This window comes from Lagopus muta, chromosome 16, assembly GCF_023343835.1.
Source record: "Lagopus muta isolate bLagMut1 chromosome 16, bLagMut1 primary, whole genome shotgun sequence".
Taxonomy (NCBI): Eukaryota; Metazoa; Chordata; class Aves; order Galliformes; family Phasianidae; genus Lagopus; species Lagopus muta.
Genome location: NC_064448.1, coordinates 2,234,495 through 2,251,395, shown reverse-complemented (window position 1 = coordinate 2,251,395; position 16,901 = coordinate 2,234,495). Strand labels below are relative to the sequence as shown.

Genomic DNA, 16,901 nt, shown 5'->3' with positions numbered 1-16,901 from the left:
CCGTGGAGTATTAAGTTTCTGCCGCGTCTCGGGGTCGCATGCTGTTCTGCCCCTCTTTATCTCACTGCAGGGCTCTTCTCTGGGCAGGTTGAACTAAGTTTTACAGAAGTAAAAATTCTGCTTTTTCTTAAAGAAGTGAAAATTTGCAAAACTGGACCGTTTCTGATTCTGCCTCGTTTAAAAGATACTGCAAATAGTTGAAGCTTAAAGAAGATTATGCTGTAATTAGACAGACAAACTCATAATTATTTAAGGGCTAAAACAACAACAGCAGCCCTTTCAGGCTCATTCTGACAGTGTTTATCCAGTGTATCTGGAAAGGCTTACAATTAAAGTGCCTGAAGGGTGGGGATGAGGTTTTTCAGCATGCAGTCAGTACTATCAGGCCCACCTGGCCTGGGAAACTATGCGGGCTTTGTAGTAGAGAAAATCCTTTAACTTAGATCTTCATGGCAAGCTTTTAAAAGCTACCTTCCTTTTAAAAAGAGGAAGAAAAAAAGAGGAGAGGGGGAAGAGAGGGCACTGCTTCCCTCTAAATAATAATTAAGACAAGCACACGCCCTGCGCGGCTGTTGATGAGAGGGAATAACATTGTGCTGCTCAGGCTGACAATCTCACAGAGCACTGTGTTGTAGAGTTTTGCCTGCTGTGCCCAATCCCCTTCCCAAGGAGCAAGAAGTTCCCTCCGCCGGGCTGCAGCCTCTCAGCGCTGCTGCTCCCATCCCACCTCCACCAGCAGTGTTGGTCCTGTGCTGCTGGCATGGGGCTGCTGAGCGGTGACCTCAGAGCAGCTGAAGCCATCAGAGGGCTGGCACTGTGCCTTCAGCCAGGTTTGGGGGCCGTAAATCAGCTCGAGCTGTGACTCTGTTACGGCCACTGGGCCAAAGCTGCCTCGGCCACCTCGCTTGGTTGGCACCAGCACAGCCGCCTCCATCCTCCCCTTTTTACCAATTGTTTTCTCCATAGTAGAGTGGCAGTAAAACATTTAAAGAGAGACCGAAAGAACCCTGGGAGAGCTACTAAAAATGCTCATAAAATAATGCAGCATCAGTAGTTGGGAGTCATAATTCAGACAGAGAGACAAGCCTGACTGAGAATAGCCAGGAGCAGGGCTGGTAGCGCTTCACTGCTCCTGTGCCTGAAATGGCCATGGGCTGCAACGCGTCCTTCGGCACTCCTAAGGAAAGCCAGTCCAGGTTTATCATGCAAATGGAAGGCAAAGGCTGTAAGTCAGACATTCTGAATCCTCAAATGCTTTTGTATCAATACTTCAGCAGCAGTTTACTTACAGCAGCCCAGTACCTGCAACACCATGAATGATGAGCGATCCCTACCAGTACCTCCCCTACCAGCATGGCAGTCTGCTCCTCCCCCGGCTGTCAGGGTTAAAACTCATTGCTTCTTTCCCCCAGAAATATTCGGAACATTTTAATCTGGCTATTTTTATTTGTTCATTACTCTACAGTAATTATAATCCCACTGGGACTTTTTAGATGTTAATAAAGAGCAGTGCACATCACTCCTGCTGAAGCTTGCGTGGCACTATAAACATCATGCTGAGTTTAAGTTCCCCATTCTGACCAGATCCTGAAAAAATCCAGCGATGGTGAAGAGAAAGGAAAGCTTTTTTTGTTTTTGCTTCCTAACAAAAAGAAATAGGAGAAAAAAAAAAAAAAGGAAGTAACTTTAGCCTCACAATCTGCTAGCTACATAAAGCAGTAAATGTTCAGTTGAGACAGGGAAAAACCAGAACTGCTGGAGATTGGTTGTTTCCTTTTGGAGGAAACAATAAATGTGCCCACTTGTATTTTAACAGCATTACTACCAGGCCCCCTAATTACACAAATATACTTGTAAGAAACTGCAGAAGAGAAGGGCTAAAGAAACAAAATTCCTCACCCCAGCTCTTGCTCTTTGACTCAGAAAGAAGCTTTTGGTAACCAGAAGTCTTTAAATCTCAGCCCAAGTCAGAAGATGAAGATATTTCAGCACTCTGCATTGAATCATTTGTCTTTGAGACAGGTGAAAAGGAGAAGAGAATTGGACACGTGGTGTAAAACTTCTCTCACTGGTGTGAACGCTGCTTTGACCTGCGAGTGCAGCAGTTCCTGCAGCTCAGTGGCATGCGTTGTAATTAAATTACAAGAATATCAGAACTCCATATCCCCAGAAATCTCAGACCGTTACGCTGCGTTAAAATCCAACAGAGGGAATACAGAAGTACATGAAGGAATGCAGAAACACGCTGAAGCAAATCCTGAACATTTCTTTAGAAAGCAGCAACTGTCATTCTGCTCATTAGTCCTTACAACTGTAAGATGAAAGCTGTTTCACTGAGAGTATTACAGTGGGGGAAGCAATTAAAGCAGCGTGTCCAATATTCAGAAAGCTTCTCCTTCCCATATGGGCAGTCCAGGAAGAAGACAGTGGCTGGTGGGCTGGAGGTTGAGCAGAATAAGCTGTGTTGCTCTTCTTGGGAGACACTCAGAAATGCCATAATCTCATCTCAGTGCTATTTTTAACAACTGTACGCACAGGACGTGAACTGTGCTCCCTTCATTCATACCAAAGCGATGTGAAGACACGAGCGTGTATTACGACAGCTGATCTTTTATCCCAGAACTGCAATTGCAAAATTGCTTTTGAAGACAAAAAAAAAAGAAAAGAAAAGAAAAGAAAAAAGGAAGCCAACAGAAAACAAACAGAAAGTTGTTGTTAGGGGCTGACTCAGGAGCTGGGTGGCCCAGCCCTACCAAGAGGTTCAGTGTCAGGAATCCAGCACTGCAATACGGGAGCTGCTGATGGCACCGAGGTTGTTAGCTTGTGCAGACATTCCTCTTGTATAATACAGGTGGTGGGTGGGAATTAAACTGAAAATAAATCTCTTCGATGATTTTATGCCTGGAGCATTGGCCACCAACATTTGAAGTGTAAAGGGGACACATGCACACACATGCGTGCACTCTGTGCATGCAAATACATATATCTTCTGAGGACATTTCTGAAATAATAGCCTAAACTTGCCATCACTTGAGGACACCAGCATTCTACATCTACCAGCAGAACTACACAGGAATGTAATCAACTTACTGATCTTTGATATTCATGATTCTTAGAGCCTTACACTAAATTAGCAAAGGAATGAGCAGCCGCCTCAGTAAAAATAAATGTGCTGAAAAGCAAAACCTCCCTAGAAAGCAAAAACTTCATACGCGTAACTGAGCCCCATCGCAGGCACAGCCATGCAGGGCGACGTGCTGGGCAGGATCCGTGCCCTGCTGGGCGATCACCCTGTCCCTGCTTCCTATGTTTAAAAGCCAGGGAAGTGCTGCAGTGCCCCACCTGCCCCGAGCCATGCTGGCAGCACAAGGAAACGTGATGATCTCAAAGGAAAATGTGAAGTAGGGACGAAGCCCCGCTTTCATAAGGAAGGGCGCTCTGGAGTATCTTCCTAGTCATCATTTTCCAAAATGTTTCCTTCCACATCTCCAGAATATGTACTTCTGTCCAAGAATCCTGGTTTACCAAGCTGCATTCTATCCCTGGACCTGAAAAATGTGCGATGCATGTAGCAGCACAGGTGCAAGTGAAGAGCTGTGTTGCTGCAGGGTTTCCCCCTCTGGGGCTCACGGACCTCTCCCCTCACTAGTTGTTGCCCCTGCACTCCCCTGGCTGAGAAATGTGCAGGTGTTATTGCATAGGCCAGCTCAGGTCCGGCCCATTGTGGGCTTATGGCACTGCAGGGATTGCATACACTCCCAGTCAGAATTTTGCTGATTACTCTGGAAGGCTAAGATTCTTATCTGACAGTTGAATGTCTGATATCTGCTGGTTATTTTGTAATATCCCACAAGCTGCTTTCTCAACAAAGCCAGAATCTGGGATTTCAGCTAAGAAATCCAGCGAGTTGTGTGTTTTCAAACCTGGAAAACTGGTTCTTTCCCCTTATCAGAGTGAACCACAAGAAAGCTCCATTCCTGCTGCCTTCCTCCCTGGGAGCCTGTGCAGGTGGAGACCTAAACTTTGAAATCTTTGGGGGGATGCTGGTGTTGTTGTGGCATTACATTACTAACGAAGGATGGATTAGATCTACGTTATTTATTTGGGCAGTTGTTCAGTAGATGAAAGGAAGCCTAATGCAAATGAAATCAATAAGCACTCAGGGGCCAATTTGCAGTCACTTCTCCCTTATCACAGCCAGTGCAGAATTGGGCACATTCCTTTGACAAAAACTGAGGCATTTGAAGATTCCATCAGCTGAACTTTTTCTTTCAAGTGTTGCCAGTAGATGCACAACATATACATGTGCTTTCAGAAGACTTTTATTTTGAACTCAAGATGTGAATCTACGGTATTAAGGAAAGCAGAACAATCCTTTATTTAGCTGCACCTGCACCTTAATGCCTAATGAGTTTAGTCTGATGGAATCCAGACCTCAGGAAGGATTATAAATTCTCATTTGATTTCGTTTACTTCTAAAATACCTTAAACCAGCTGTACCAGTCTAGAATCCAGTCCCTCTTTCTGTATCAGTTTTGCAAATGTTGTTGAATCTTTTGCTGTGTTAAGGAACTTTATGTGATATAATAATACGCCAGTAGTAATAAGGAACAGAAGGTGACTTAAAAAAAATAATGTCGTGGAAAGATAATTAGCAGCATAGAGGCAGGAAAAGCACTTGTATATGAGTAAAGTTTTTATGAAGTTCTTTGTGCCATGGAAGCAAAATTGGGAAAAAACTGAAACTGAGTTAGTGGGCAGTGTCCTCTTGGAGAAGGCAGAGGAGTCCATCCTGGCACACAGTGGGTATCAGCTGCATGTTCAGCCATTGCTGCCTGCTTTGTACAAACACCCGAGATGCCTGGGCACTGACCTTCCCAAGATTACTGACTCAAGCTGTTTATGATGAACAGTATCTAATTTATCAAATACATCTGAAACCTTCTTAGTTTGCCCCAGTGCTGTTACTGGAATGCAATACTTGAGCATAACTTGATGCTGTTGCATCTCCACAAGATCAAATCACAGCATCAAAGACTTGCTGTATCTCCTTTTTTTCTTTGCACCTCCTATGCACAATGCCTGCTTGCAGATCGAGGTGCCTGTGCTGCATGCTCCCAGCTTCCTGCAGAGGGGCTCAATCCTTCCCTTGGATGAGGGCAAGGGCAGGCACCCAGAGAAGAGCAGGGCAGCTCACAGCACAGCCAGCCGCAATGAGCTGCCTTTCCTCTGCCTTTCCTGAAGCTACCTTAAAGCTGGCTTGAAATGTTGCAGCGAAACTTTCTTCCCTCCCACCTAAGCTGAAATGCGGTCCAAGCTGAAGAACTGCTTCCCAGTTGGAATCCTTTAAGAATTACCTTTTTGTTTCAAAATTTGCATTTTAACCCAAACATCCCATTTTCGGTACCCTCATAGTAGTAGTCACTCTCACACTGCCTCTTATCTCCCCTGGCTGAGTGCCCATGATTTCTGAACAGATCTGCTCAGCCACTTCTCTCCCTCTTTGGGCTGGGGGATTTGTTTCCATTCGTGCAATGCTGTGTACAAGCAGACAGAGCCAACTGCTGGTTTTTGCATCAGTGATTTTTGAGAGGCCTCCAGGTTACAGGAAGCACCTTGAGCCCCATCTGTCTGCTGGCTGGATGGGGGGATTAGTATTTTTCTCAACAAACTATACTGTCACTAACTTCTCCCAGTCTGTGCTCCGCAGTCTCTCCCCATCGCCCTGTTCTCTTCTCTAGAGCAGGTCTGCCTTTGCCCGTGCTTTGCTGCTACCTCAGCCTCCTGACCCAGGTCTGTGCTTCCTCCCCTTGTCCCCAGAACACCCCTATCTCCTTGACCTTCCGATGCACTGGTGAGATGTGTGACTTGCAGTTTGCACCTAATGCTGGTGCGGCTTCCTGCTGAGGCTGGCCTGGTCAGATACATCACACTGATTTCACAGCACACGAAAGCAATCTTGCCACCCCCTGAATTACAAAGGAAAAGAAAGAAGTGTAGCATTAGTGGTCATTGTGTTGAAAGAAGGAAAAGAAAAATAAATTCCTGCATCTCTGCATAACCCCACGCTGCTTTCAGAGTACTCAGGACTTCAGGGATGCATTTGACATTAGTGTGTCTCTACCCTTAGGCTGCATGGCTCTGTGCTACACATTGTGGTGCAGACAAGGACAATACAGGAGTAAGACTGTGTTTGGTAGGCAGCAAACTTAGCAGCTACCCACTCTGGGCAATATGTGATCCTTGCAGGGAGCTGCAGGAGCTCCCAGCTCAGAGCTGCTGTCCCATGCTGTGCCATACAGACAGCTGGCCTGGGCTGTTGGTGGGGCAGGCTGGCACAGTTAAATACCAGCCTCGGTTAACCACGCTCCCAGTGACTGTGTGAGAATTTGGGATGTTTTGAGACAGCCACAATGCCGGGCAGCTGGGAGCACATGGCAAGAGCCAGGTTTTGCAGCATCACTGCAGTTCCCAGCTTGCCTCCCTGGAAAAATGCCATTCCCAAGGTTCTGGGAAAGGGCTTGCTGCTGGATGCACCACTGTGCTGCATCCCCTTTCACAGCAAAGAATGGAAAGAAAGAAGGAGGTTTGAGACTCCTGGAAGGTGAAGGAAGAAGGAGTCTGTCTACAGGAACAACTTCATTCCCCATTTTTTCCTTTCTCTTTGCATCATTCCTTTTCTCTGTTCCCTTACACACCTGCAGTCCTCTAGAATTACTGTACAGCAGCTGCTGACTGATGGCAGCACTGTCCTACTGTGTTTTGTCTGTTAAGGCTCTGAATAAGGTATTTCTGAAGAAACACAACTCTTATACTTCTCTGCTTATTTTACTTTGCTTTCCCCAGATACACATACAGACAGAGCAAACTCAGCATCAGGATTCACACCACAGTTGGTCTGTTTACTATTAGAAGAGTTGTGTTCTCAGTGCAGTCCCCTGTGTAAATTTTTCACAATACTTTTCATCTAGTCTGGCTTGTGATTTCAGCAGAGAAACCACAGCGTAAATGGGTTCTGATCAGGCTATGCTCAAAAAAGAAAATGAATTACCTGCACATAACCTGCCCAGATATCTCATGGATGTTCTTCAAGAAGAAATAGGTTAACCATCTAGCAATGCCTTAAAGTGCCTACACCAAAATTCCAGCAGTGGAGCATCTCCAGATGCAGAAGTGACACACATGCTTCCCTGTCCATCCCCTCCTGGTTGTTATCTTTCCCCTTTGCTATCTACTGTCCTAACGAGCCTTAACTGGAAAGCCCCCTGCACGGTGCAGCAGCACCCACTCATCCCAGGGCTCTTGGGCAGTTGGCAGCTTGGCATCACCCTCCCAAGCCCTGCCGAGCAGGCATGATGATAAAGCTACCACCAGAACATCAGGAAGGGTCCAGGCTTATTCTCATCTCTGCTCTGAGCAGCCCTTGCTGAAGTTCAACTGAGTCAGGAAGAACTTGCTGCTGCTTCGGAGATAATTAAACCCATCCTCCCTCAGCCCGCTGTTTGTACACGCACAATGATACCATTGTTCAGAGTCATGCAACACATATGCTGCCATTAAAGTGTTTAATCTTGTAGTACAGTATTCCATTATTTTTTTGGACATCTGTACATGATAGAAAGGGTACGTATTAAGGGATTTGTTGACAAAGAAATGGCTAATGCTGATACATGTGTGGACTGAAAGGATCTTTCCAAGTTGTGTTCGGCAGTAGGGAGTGCTGCTTCCCAGGCCCGAAGCCTGGCACAGATGTGATACGCACTGCTGCTATTACCACTTCTGAATTTATAACAAGGAGTCAGTGTTCAGAAGAATTTTGGAAGCTCCCTGCTGGGTTTGTGGCTAGGTGGTCTTGCTGGCAACACCACCTTCATGCTGAAAGCTGGAAAAATGAAGTGATGGTTAAAGGAAGAATATTAACTCCAGAGGGCTTTTTCCCTCACTCTCAGAGCAAAAATGCTGACCCCGGATTGCTCTGCAGCCGTGAGCCCTAAAGAATTTAGAATCCCCCTGTTCCTAACCTCTGGGGCTGGGGATCAGGATTTACGGAGCCTGGTTTTCATCTCACTTGAAATTAATGCATTCGCTCTGATTGACACCAGGGGATGGGACAGGACTTCGCTCTGCCGCACACTGAAGTTACTGTACGACAAATTATCACCTTCACCTTCCTTCACCCAGGTGTAAAATGGGCACACGGGTGTGAGTGACCAAAATGGCAATGCACAAGCACAGAGCAGGTGGAGATGAGACTGGCAGGACAGGGCTTTGGCAGCCAGACCCCTGAGAAGTGCGAGTCCACGAGCCTAAATGTGAGCTTACTACATAGTAAGTGTATCTCACAGACTTAACCAACATTTATTTTCCCTTTCATTTCTCCAGAAACCCACAGTAGCTTTTTGATAAGTTGGAGGCTGCAGCTAACCAGTGTAAAAAAAGCCCTCCGAAACTTCTTACCACTCTTAAAGACAATAATCCCATCAGTTATGAACAACCCAGGACACTTGGTCTACTCTGTCTATAGGACTCCCAGATGTTATTCTTTCGCTGCTTCTTCTTCAGGCATTTCTTTAACTGCTGCATTAGCTGCATTAATGGTAGTAAGCAAATCTTATAACCGAGAGAATGAAGCACATGAAAACCAATCACAGAATGTCACATTCCCAAACTCTTGCCATTAGAAATTTACTGCAACTGCTGCTGTAGCTCTTGCCATCAAGCACAACGAGAGGGAAGCATGGGCCTTTGCTGTCTGTGGCTTGGCATGGCGTGATTGCCATCTTCATTATGCTCCCTGTTCTCCTGAGCAAAACATAGGGACTGACCTTGCGCTTCTTGCTCCAGGAGTCCCGCTGGGCCCAGTGGGGTCTTTCAGCTGCAGGGACTCTGGATCCTCCCTCTAATTGCTTTCCTCCTCGAACCTCACCAACATAAGGAGGAAAGGCCCATATTTCATAAGCGACGTGATTTCATCCACCAATTTAGAGACAAAGGAGTGCAATTTATAAAGGGAGCATTTAATCCCTGTTAATTAGGATCCCATCAAGAGCTCTCAAATTTGGCATCCTGACAATTTGCAGAGCCGTTTCACAGCGGCTGTGAGGCCGGGCTGCGGGGGCTGCCCTGCTGCCCCATGCCAGCTGGGGATGAGGCCAGCTGAGAGCCTGGCTGGGGCTGCAGAACGTTCCTCATGCCACAGCCCCTTCCCACAGGGACAGCAGGCAAAGCACGGGCAGGAGCTGACCATCTTTGAGGCCATAGCATCTGTAGGGCTGCGGACGTTTGTGGGTCCCAGGGCAGCTGGTTTGTAGGAACATCTGCACAGGTGATGCGAGGAAGTTTCTCAAGGTTTGGGTTAGGACCTCTAATTTACAGAGGGAATTTTTCTAAGGAAATTCAAATAGCATTTTGCATGATAAATCCAAGCACACTTTGCTTTTCTGTGAAAACACCAAGGCTAAAGCCCTCAGCCCGCAGCACAAGCCAACCTGCTCCGGTCACCTTGAGGGAAGCGCTGGCTTTCTGCAGCTCTGCAGCTGTCAGAGAAGGAGTTAAAGACTTTCCTATCTGCTGAGCTCACCTCCACAGCCCCTGCAGTCCACGGGGTCAGGCAGCCACAGGGACACTCAGAAAACCTGTTAGACCTCGCTGCTGAAGTGTGGCAGATTGGTTTTGGCATCCAGATCTGCAGCAGGATTCCCAGGCGAGGGCTGATGGCTCTCCTGCGTGGCTGAGGCTGAGGCGAGGGGGTGTTGTCTCTTGGAATCTACTTTCCTCTGACTTATCTTTCAGTCTCAGGAATTCAGGACCTTTAATCTATTTGAGATTAAAGTCCTTTACAAATCCCTTCTGGCCTTTTTGGGGAGTAAAGAAGTTACAGACACCCTACTACACATTCCTTTTGGTGCTTTTTTTCCCATTGTAAATTAGAAACAAGTAGCATCCCAGCTTCTGTGATCACTACAATAAACGAGACAACTATTCTTGAAGTGCCTTGTATAAAATTCACACAGTATCAGGAGAAAGTGTTAATGGGGAATTTTACATTTTTACTTGTTTAAATATTCAAAATGTATTCCAAGTACATCCTCCATATGTGCCAGGGGGAAGGAGGCATAGAATTACCAAAGCTTTCACAGTTTGGCAGCCTGAGCACAAAATGTATTCGTCTGGTGTTTACTTTGCTTGTGAAAATGAGGTTGTTTTTATACCTTCAGAAAACAAGTATGTAAAAAAACCCAACTTCACTAAGTAGATTGGCAGAAGTAAGGCCTCCTGTGAAACCCGTTGAAATTGGTGGAAAATAGTTCTATTGACTCCCCTATGGAGTTGAATTAGCTCTTTTAACTGTTCTGTAACAATTTTTAATACAATAATCCTTGGAAAATTATTGCCAGCATCCACTGGTTTGTACTTGATAAATGGAGTTAATGACTGACGTCGTGCTACCGTGCTTGGTATAGAGGCCAAAAACTTTTATCATTTCTTTGGTATGTGTGGACAGAAATAACAGCTAGTGCAGGCTGTCTCATCATAGCCACTGCTGTCATGTTTCATGCCTTGACCGCCACCAGTCCAGTTACAAAGCCTGTGGTCCAGGCAGTGTTTACAAAATTAGCTCAGACCAGCTTTTCACTCAGCATTTACAAAGAAGCTGAGAAAGCTGGAGCTGCCATTCCCAGTCTTAACATAATTTGCTGCGAAAATGACAAACATGGGATCAGCTCAAGTTGCCCAGCTGTCTGCTAATGTATCGTATGCTTTAGAAGTTTGGGTGCCCTGGGGTGTTACACCAGGATCACAAGATTTTCTGTCCAACATTACTTTTTCTGGTAGTATTTTCTATTATGTTACCATAAGTTCTAGATGTCAGCCATTACAATTTTTCATCTCCATATCTTTAAGTTTTGCATCTGAAGAAAGTACATGTGAAAACAAGTCCCATTTTATCTTCATCCTTTCAATATTTTTTTACTTGATACTTGGCTACTTTACACCTGAGTACATGTATCCATCATGTTTTAAACATCCTCACTGCTGCACAACTATGCTACCCTGCCTCCTCTTGCTGCACTGCAATGCCAGAACAGAGTTGGTTAGGAGAAACAAAAGACTTCCAAGAGATCAGAGCCCTGTCTGTGTCAGTAGATGGCTGCAATCTGCACAGCACTCAGATCGCGGACAGATAGCCGAGGCCAGACTTTCAGAGATGTTGAGCTTACTTGCATATTTGCAAGAGAGGTGTGGCAGATGGTACTGATAACCAGTAACCTCAGGTATGTGCTGGTTTTGTTCACATCACCTTAATTGCCTTACACTTCTTGATGTCTTATTTTTTCACAAATTTGTCGTCCATCTCCACACTACAGCTCTCAAGCTCCAACATCTCGGCCTTTTCCAAAGAACTACCTCAAAGGGAGAGCCCACTGATCCCCATCTCACGCAGCTACAGCTAACTGCCACACTCACCATGCCACTCTTGACCCAAGAGGTATTTTGCACTGGCAGGTTTTGAGCTTTGTGTTAAATTAGGTCATAAATTTGTCCATAGTGGTTATGTGCCTCCAGAATAGGAGTCCACCTCTAGAAGTGAGGAGAAGTAGCATTTTGATGGGCATTAAATGTGAAACCCTTTGGATTATTTCGTTAGGGGATCAGATCCACTGTTTTCCCACAGCTAAGGCACACTGTTCCACAGCAGAATTATTTTTCAAGGCTGTTCTTCCTTTTCATATTTTATGATCTTTGACTGCACGTCCAGAGCCTTGGCTTCCTCCCCAAGCAGCTGCCCTGCCAAGGCATTTGAGCTGTGGCAGTTTCTGAGCTGGAGTTTCCAATGTTTGAAATCAGGAGCTGGGCTAAAACCATTCACCAAAAGCCTTTGGGTGGTAGTGATGTGTAAAAGCCCAGGACAAACATGAGTTCAAGTTCTTTGGGCAGGAGGGCCATTAGCTGTAACCACCAAGCAATCACGTTGTGTGACGGCTTCTAAAGGAGCAGTTAACACACAACAGCTGACCAACATGAACTCCATCAGGGATGACCAAAAGCTTCTCGTTATGGTGGGTTGTGTCAATAAAGATCACAGATTTTATAGACCTAACAGAGAAACTTCAGCCATATCCAAAGAGATGTAGCAATTGTCCTGATTGTTTCGCTGAACTTTTGAATACCATTCCCCTCTTTAAACGCCCCTCAACCCAATTCAGACTCCTCAGGTAATTAATTGGTTGCAGAGTTGTCAAAGGTCTGACAGACACCCATCAAATCCAGGAAATTCGGGCTTCTTGAGCACTCCCCTGTTACCTCATGCTGTTGTACTTAAGGTATTACTGGGGACTACAAAAAGTGCACCACCATATATACTGTACCATATGTTCACAAATAACAAAGCACAGCAGCATGAATTAAGGATAGGATTTCAGTCCTCGTAATGAAGAGCCTTGCTTTTATGAGTTCAAGTCAGACCCCTAACATTATTTTAACATAGATTTTGCTGTTTAATTATGTAATAAGATTTACTGCAGTCATCTAACAGATGTTGATTCAGGGTCAGTGTTTCTCATAAATTAGTTCTGAAAGGATTTGTTACTTCTGGGTCAGCAGATAGGTCCAGAGTGCAGAGAAAAAGAGGAAAAACAATAAACACTGAGCTGAAGGGTTTCTTGGGATTCTTTCTTCAGTTACATATCCACATATTTTCATGATCTTAATGACTATGGCCACAGGAATGTTTGCTTTAACACTAAAGATGGCTCAGCCCAAAACCCTATAACCAAACATCTGCAAAGCATGGGAAAGTTCAAACTTTGGGGCTTTTTATTTTATGACCCTGGCCATTAATTTCTCATGCTAATATGACACATTTTTTTCTGGGGCTGTGACTGGAATCACTGGGAACTCAGCAGCACCCAAAGAAGTTCTATCTCGATGCATCTGTTGTCAGACTTTGTGTGATGCGTAGCTAAAGATTAATGCTGGCCGATGTGTTTGCCATCACACATGTATGCTGAAAATTCAGCCTTCCCATGCCTTTGGAAGCAAACCTTGCTATACATGCTACAGCTGACCTGCCTATAATCCACCCTGCTGGTGATGTTATCCATAATGTAATTAAAAACACACAACATTATAGTCGCTCTTCTATAGTTGTGGTTAAAGGAGATATTCCATATTAAAATATTTTTCCACTCCTCTGTAATTTAGGTGCAAACAAATTCCTCTGAGACTGAAATCATACTTGTTGTATCTTTTTCTGCTGCAAATATTTTGGAGGAAAGGGATTGAGGCATATTTAATAGTGTTGCTTGCACTTACGGGGCAGCTTTAGCCTGCCAAGCGTTTTACAAATGCTGGTGACTCCTCACAGTTCTCACACTTCAGGGTAGGAGAGAGCAAGTGATCTTCCTGAGGCTGCAGTAGATGTTAGAGCTGTAGGCACAACAATAACTTCGTTCATTCATTCAGTGCAAGCGAAGGCTGCCCAAACTATAAAACCTTTTGCTGAACTTAATCGCCTCTGTCTTGGAAAGTTTAGGGGTTTCATACCTAAAATACTCCTCTAAGATGAATTCCAGCTATTAGCAAGAGCACTGAAGTATTTCCCTGAGCAGCAATCATACAGTGGCAAACGACGAGCCCTGGACTCCTCGCAGCGATGATGTGCGAGAGGAGGAAGCGCCCGCGGCCAACTGCTGTGCGTCGGCCAGCAGAGCAGTGCTGACCCTGCTGGGGTCCCGTGGGCCCCCCAGTCTGTCCCTGCTGCTGGGGGGGCCCTCGCCTGTGCTTCGGTACTCATATATGTCTGTACTGCAAGTGCTGTACGTTTAAATAGCAATTTTCAGACTTGGGCTGAAACTCCTCTTTTTCAGGAGTAATTCCATTTAAGTCAGTGGATTTACACAATGGATTTACTGCTGCCAGAAGAGAATCAGGCCTGTAGAAAGACACGCATTCTTTGCCAAGAAAATCTCAGAGCTAACTACTTGAATTGTGCAGTCGAGCTGCAGGGAGGTCAAGTGGACAGACAACAGGACCAGGACACACGGGAAGCCCCTGGTTCAAGCCTCAGCTCTTAGAACGATGCACGGTGTGACCTCTGGCGAGTCCGTCCGTCCCCTCATACCTCTGTTTTTCCCCGTTCTCCTTTGTTTGACTTGTCTATTTAATTTGGAGTTTGTCCGACGAAGGGTGCTGTGCTTTGTGTGTTTGGAGGGGGCACTGACACCTCTCCTCCCCTCGCTGGGGACAGCCCTGGAATTCTGTTTCTCACTGACCCTCTGCCCCAACAGCCACAAGCAGTGGTACGGCCCCATCGGGGCGGCGGGTCGATCTGTCGCTCAGGGGCCTTAAAATGAAATCTTCATCCCTTGGAGTGGGACTGAGTGCTGCAATGAATTCAGCTGGCACCAAATGTGGGTCACCGGCATGAAAAACCTCGCAGACTGGGATCTGCACAATTGTGTACATGGCTATGGGTTTATGTGTGTGTTTTCCTCAGGAGGCAGTCAGGCTGAGGACCAGCCCTCCCAAAAAGCCCCACCTGTGCCCTTCGCCTCTTCCTACAGCAGCTTGGTTGTTATCAGTGGCAAATGTCCAGAGTCACTTGTTAAGCACTGCCAAAATCATTAAAACACAACAGTCACCTGTAGCAGGCAGTTGTAAAACTGTTTCAAAGACGCTCCATCAAACATCTTTATACTTACAGTAGCCTAGATAAAGTCTTGTGTTTCCTAGGTGCTTTAACAAACCAAAGGACAGAATGAGATGCTGCAATCTGATATTCTTGCCCTTTTCTGTTGTGGCAACTCACAAGCGTGTTTGATGGTGAGGGGAAAGGGAACAAAGCAGGTGGCTAATGGGCTGTTTTTCTGTTTCAGTGGAGCATGACAGAGAGTTTCACCATCAGCGCTGCCACTACCGAGAGTTCAGGTTTGATCTCTCCAGAATCCCAGAGGGGGAAGCAGTGACGGCTGCCGAGTTCAGGATATACAAGGATTACATCCGCGAACGCTTCGATAATGAAACGTTCCAGATTAGCGTCTACCAGGTCCTCCAGGAGCACCCAGGAAGGTGAGTGACCCGCAGGGAAATCCCGCTAAAGCACAGGCGCAGCAGGTTCCTTCTAAGGGTTATGGCCAATAATGCTAGATAAATTGGTGCTGTCAGCAAAAGGGGTTCAGGCATGAGGGCTGTGAGGTGAAATCTCAGTGCCAACGTCAGCACGGTGCTGCTGTGTGTACTCAGCCCCAAGGGCACAGGGTGAAGGTGCCCCAGGGCAGGAGGAGACCATGGGTGTGAAGTATTTCAAGCTTTCTGGGAGACCTGCCCTGTTCCTCTTGCTGCTTATGGATCTCGAAGTGGTAAAACCACATCTGAATGCTTCCTTTCTAATTGTAGCTTAATTGCTAACCTTTATTACTGAAGGCGTTTGAGAACCCTAATTAACAAAGACAGGTGACACCGTGTTCTTTATATTGACTGATCGTTTTGTGTGTGCAAAACTACAAGATGAGCTATTAAATCCATTCCAAGCAATTATTAATGTATGCCAAGCTCCCTGACAAATCCTCCGGGGAACCTGAATAAGAACATGTGTTTAATTTCCTCATCTGTTTTTAGTTCCAATTAATCAGCAATCTCAAACCATTTATCAAAAGCACTTAGTTTCACTGGCACGTATTTCTTCTAAATACATATCCTACCAAAAGTGAGGTTACATTTATTTACATGAAAAGTATTCACAGTCACATGTTAGTCAGAAGTTATTCTTTAGGACCACTAAATATGAGGTAATAATGCTACAGCCCTAATTTAGGTTTATGAAGAGAGAAACACAAGGGATTTAAAAAGGGGAAAGTCCAAAATGGTAAGAAACAATAGTGCAATCAGGATTCTGGCTTCATAGTTTTATAAGAGGTAATAAAAATGGAAAAAAAAAAAAACAGTTTTGCATTTTTGATCCATTAAAATACGACAGGAGACCTTATCAACATTTTTGAACGCTGAGACATTCAGCAGACTTTGTTGTGTAAGTGCTTAAACACTGGTGCGTGGGTCCAAACTCCTGGCTCTTCAGTATTTCTAATGACATTTACTTGCAGGGTTTTGAGGACTGTGATAGTATCAATCTATTTTTATTGAACAATGATAAGCTATACATTTTAACTAGGGTTTCTAAAGGGAGATGGCAACACGCCACAAGCTGCATGGGACCTCTTAGATTCCTCTTACCACTAACATTTATGTGTAAACTCCATCTTTGGCCCCTATGGAGACAGAAGCCTCCTTTTGCTGTATTTCTTAGGTAGGTCATGAAGGTAAAAACCTGTGGGGAGAAATTTTGCTCTTGGGAAGAGCAGAAGCACAGTGTGCCAGGTCTGGAGGGAATGCCAAAATGTTCTTGGAGGAAATGTCCTTCCTCATCAAGATGATGCCAGGGAAGTTCTCCTTCATATCCTGATTAGTGAGGTGCTCGCTGGGAAATTTACTGACAGAACTGAGTGTCATCTTAATTTTAAGATGAAAGACCCACAGGTTTGTTGAAAGTATCCGCGGAGAGGTCTGTGATGTCCCTTCTGGGGATGGCTATGTGTGTACAGCTGCTTGGAGCAGCAAGTGTTCCTGTGAGCTGCCTCCTCCACAAGTTCTTATTCCTAAAGGAAAAAATGCCTGCAAAGGGCAGGCATCTACATGAACCGCCGGGTGGAAGAGGTGAGGAATCTTGCTAATTATACAGATGTTCCAGCTACAAGATTAGATGCAATTTTACTGCATCACGTTCACCACAGGAACATCTTTTTAAACGAGTGGTCATGCATATTCACCCTTTGCATACATTTTGGCACAGACAACGTGGAGTTTTGAGCAGTTTGTGCTGAAAAAATATTCCTATTGGTTTG

The 16,901-nt window shown here is 45.3% G+C and overlaps 1 protein-coding gene across 1 annotated transcript in view; it reads left to right on the top strand.

The window, feature by feature from the left end:
* Positions 1-16,901, top strand: part of BMP7 (bone morphogenetic protein 7) — a 42,965-nt gene that overhangs the window by 7,956 nt on the left and 18,108 nt on the right. The window contains exon 2 of the mRNA XM_048963269.1: positions 14,880-15,072. Coding sequence (XP_048819226.1) covers positions 14,880-15,072 — 193 coding nt within the window. The remainder of the gene's footprint in view (positions 1-14,879; positions 15,073-16,901) is intronic.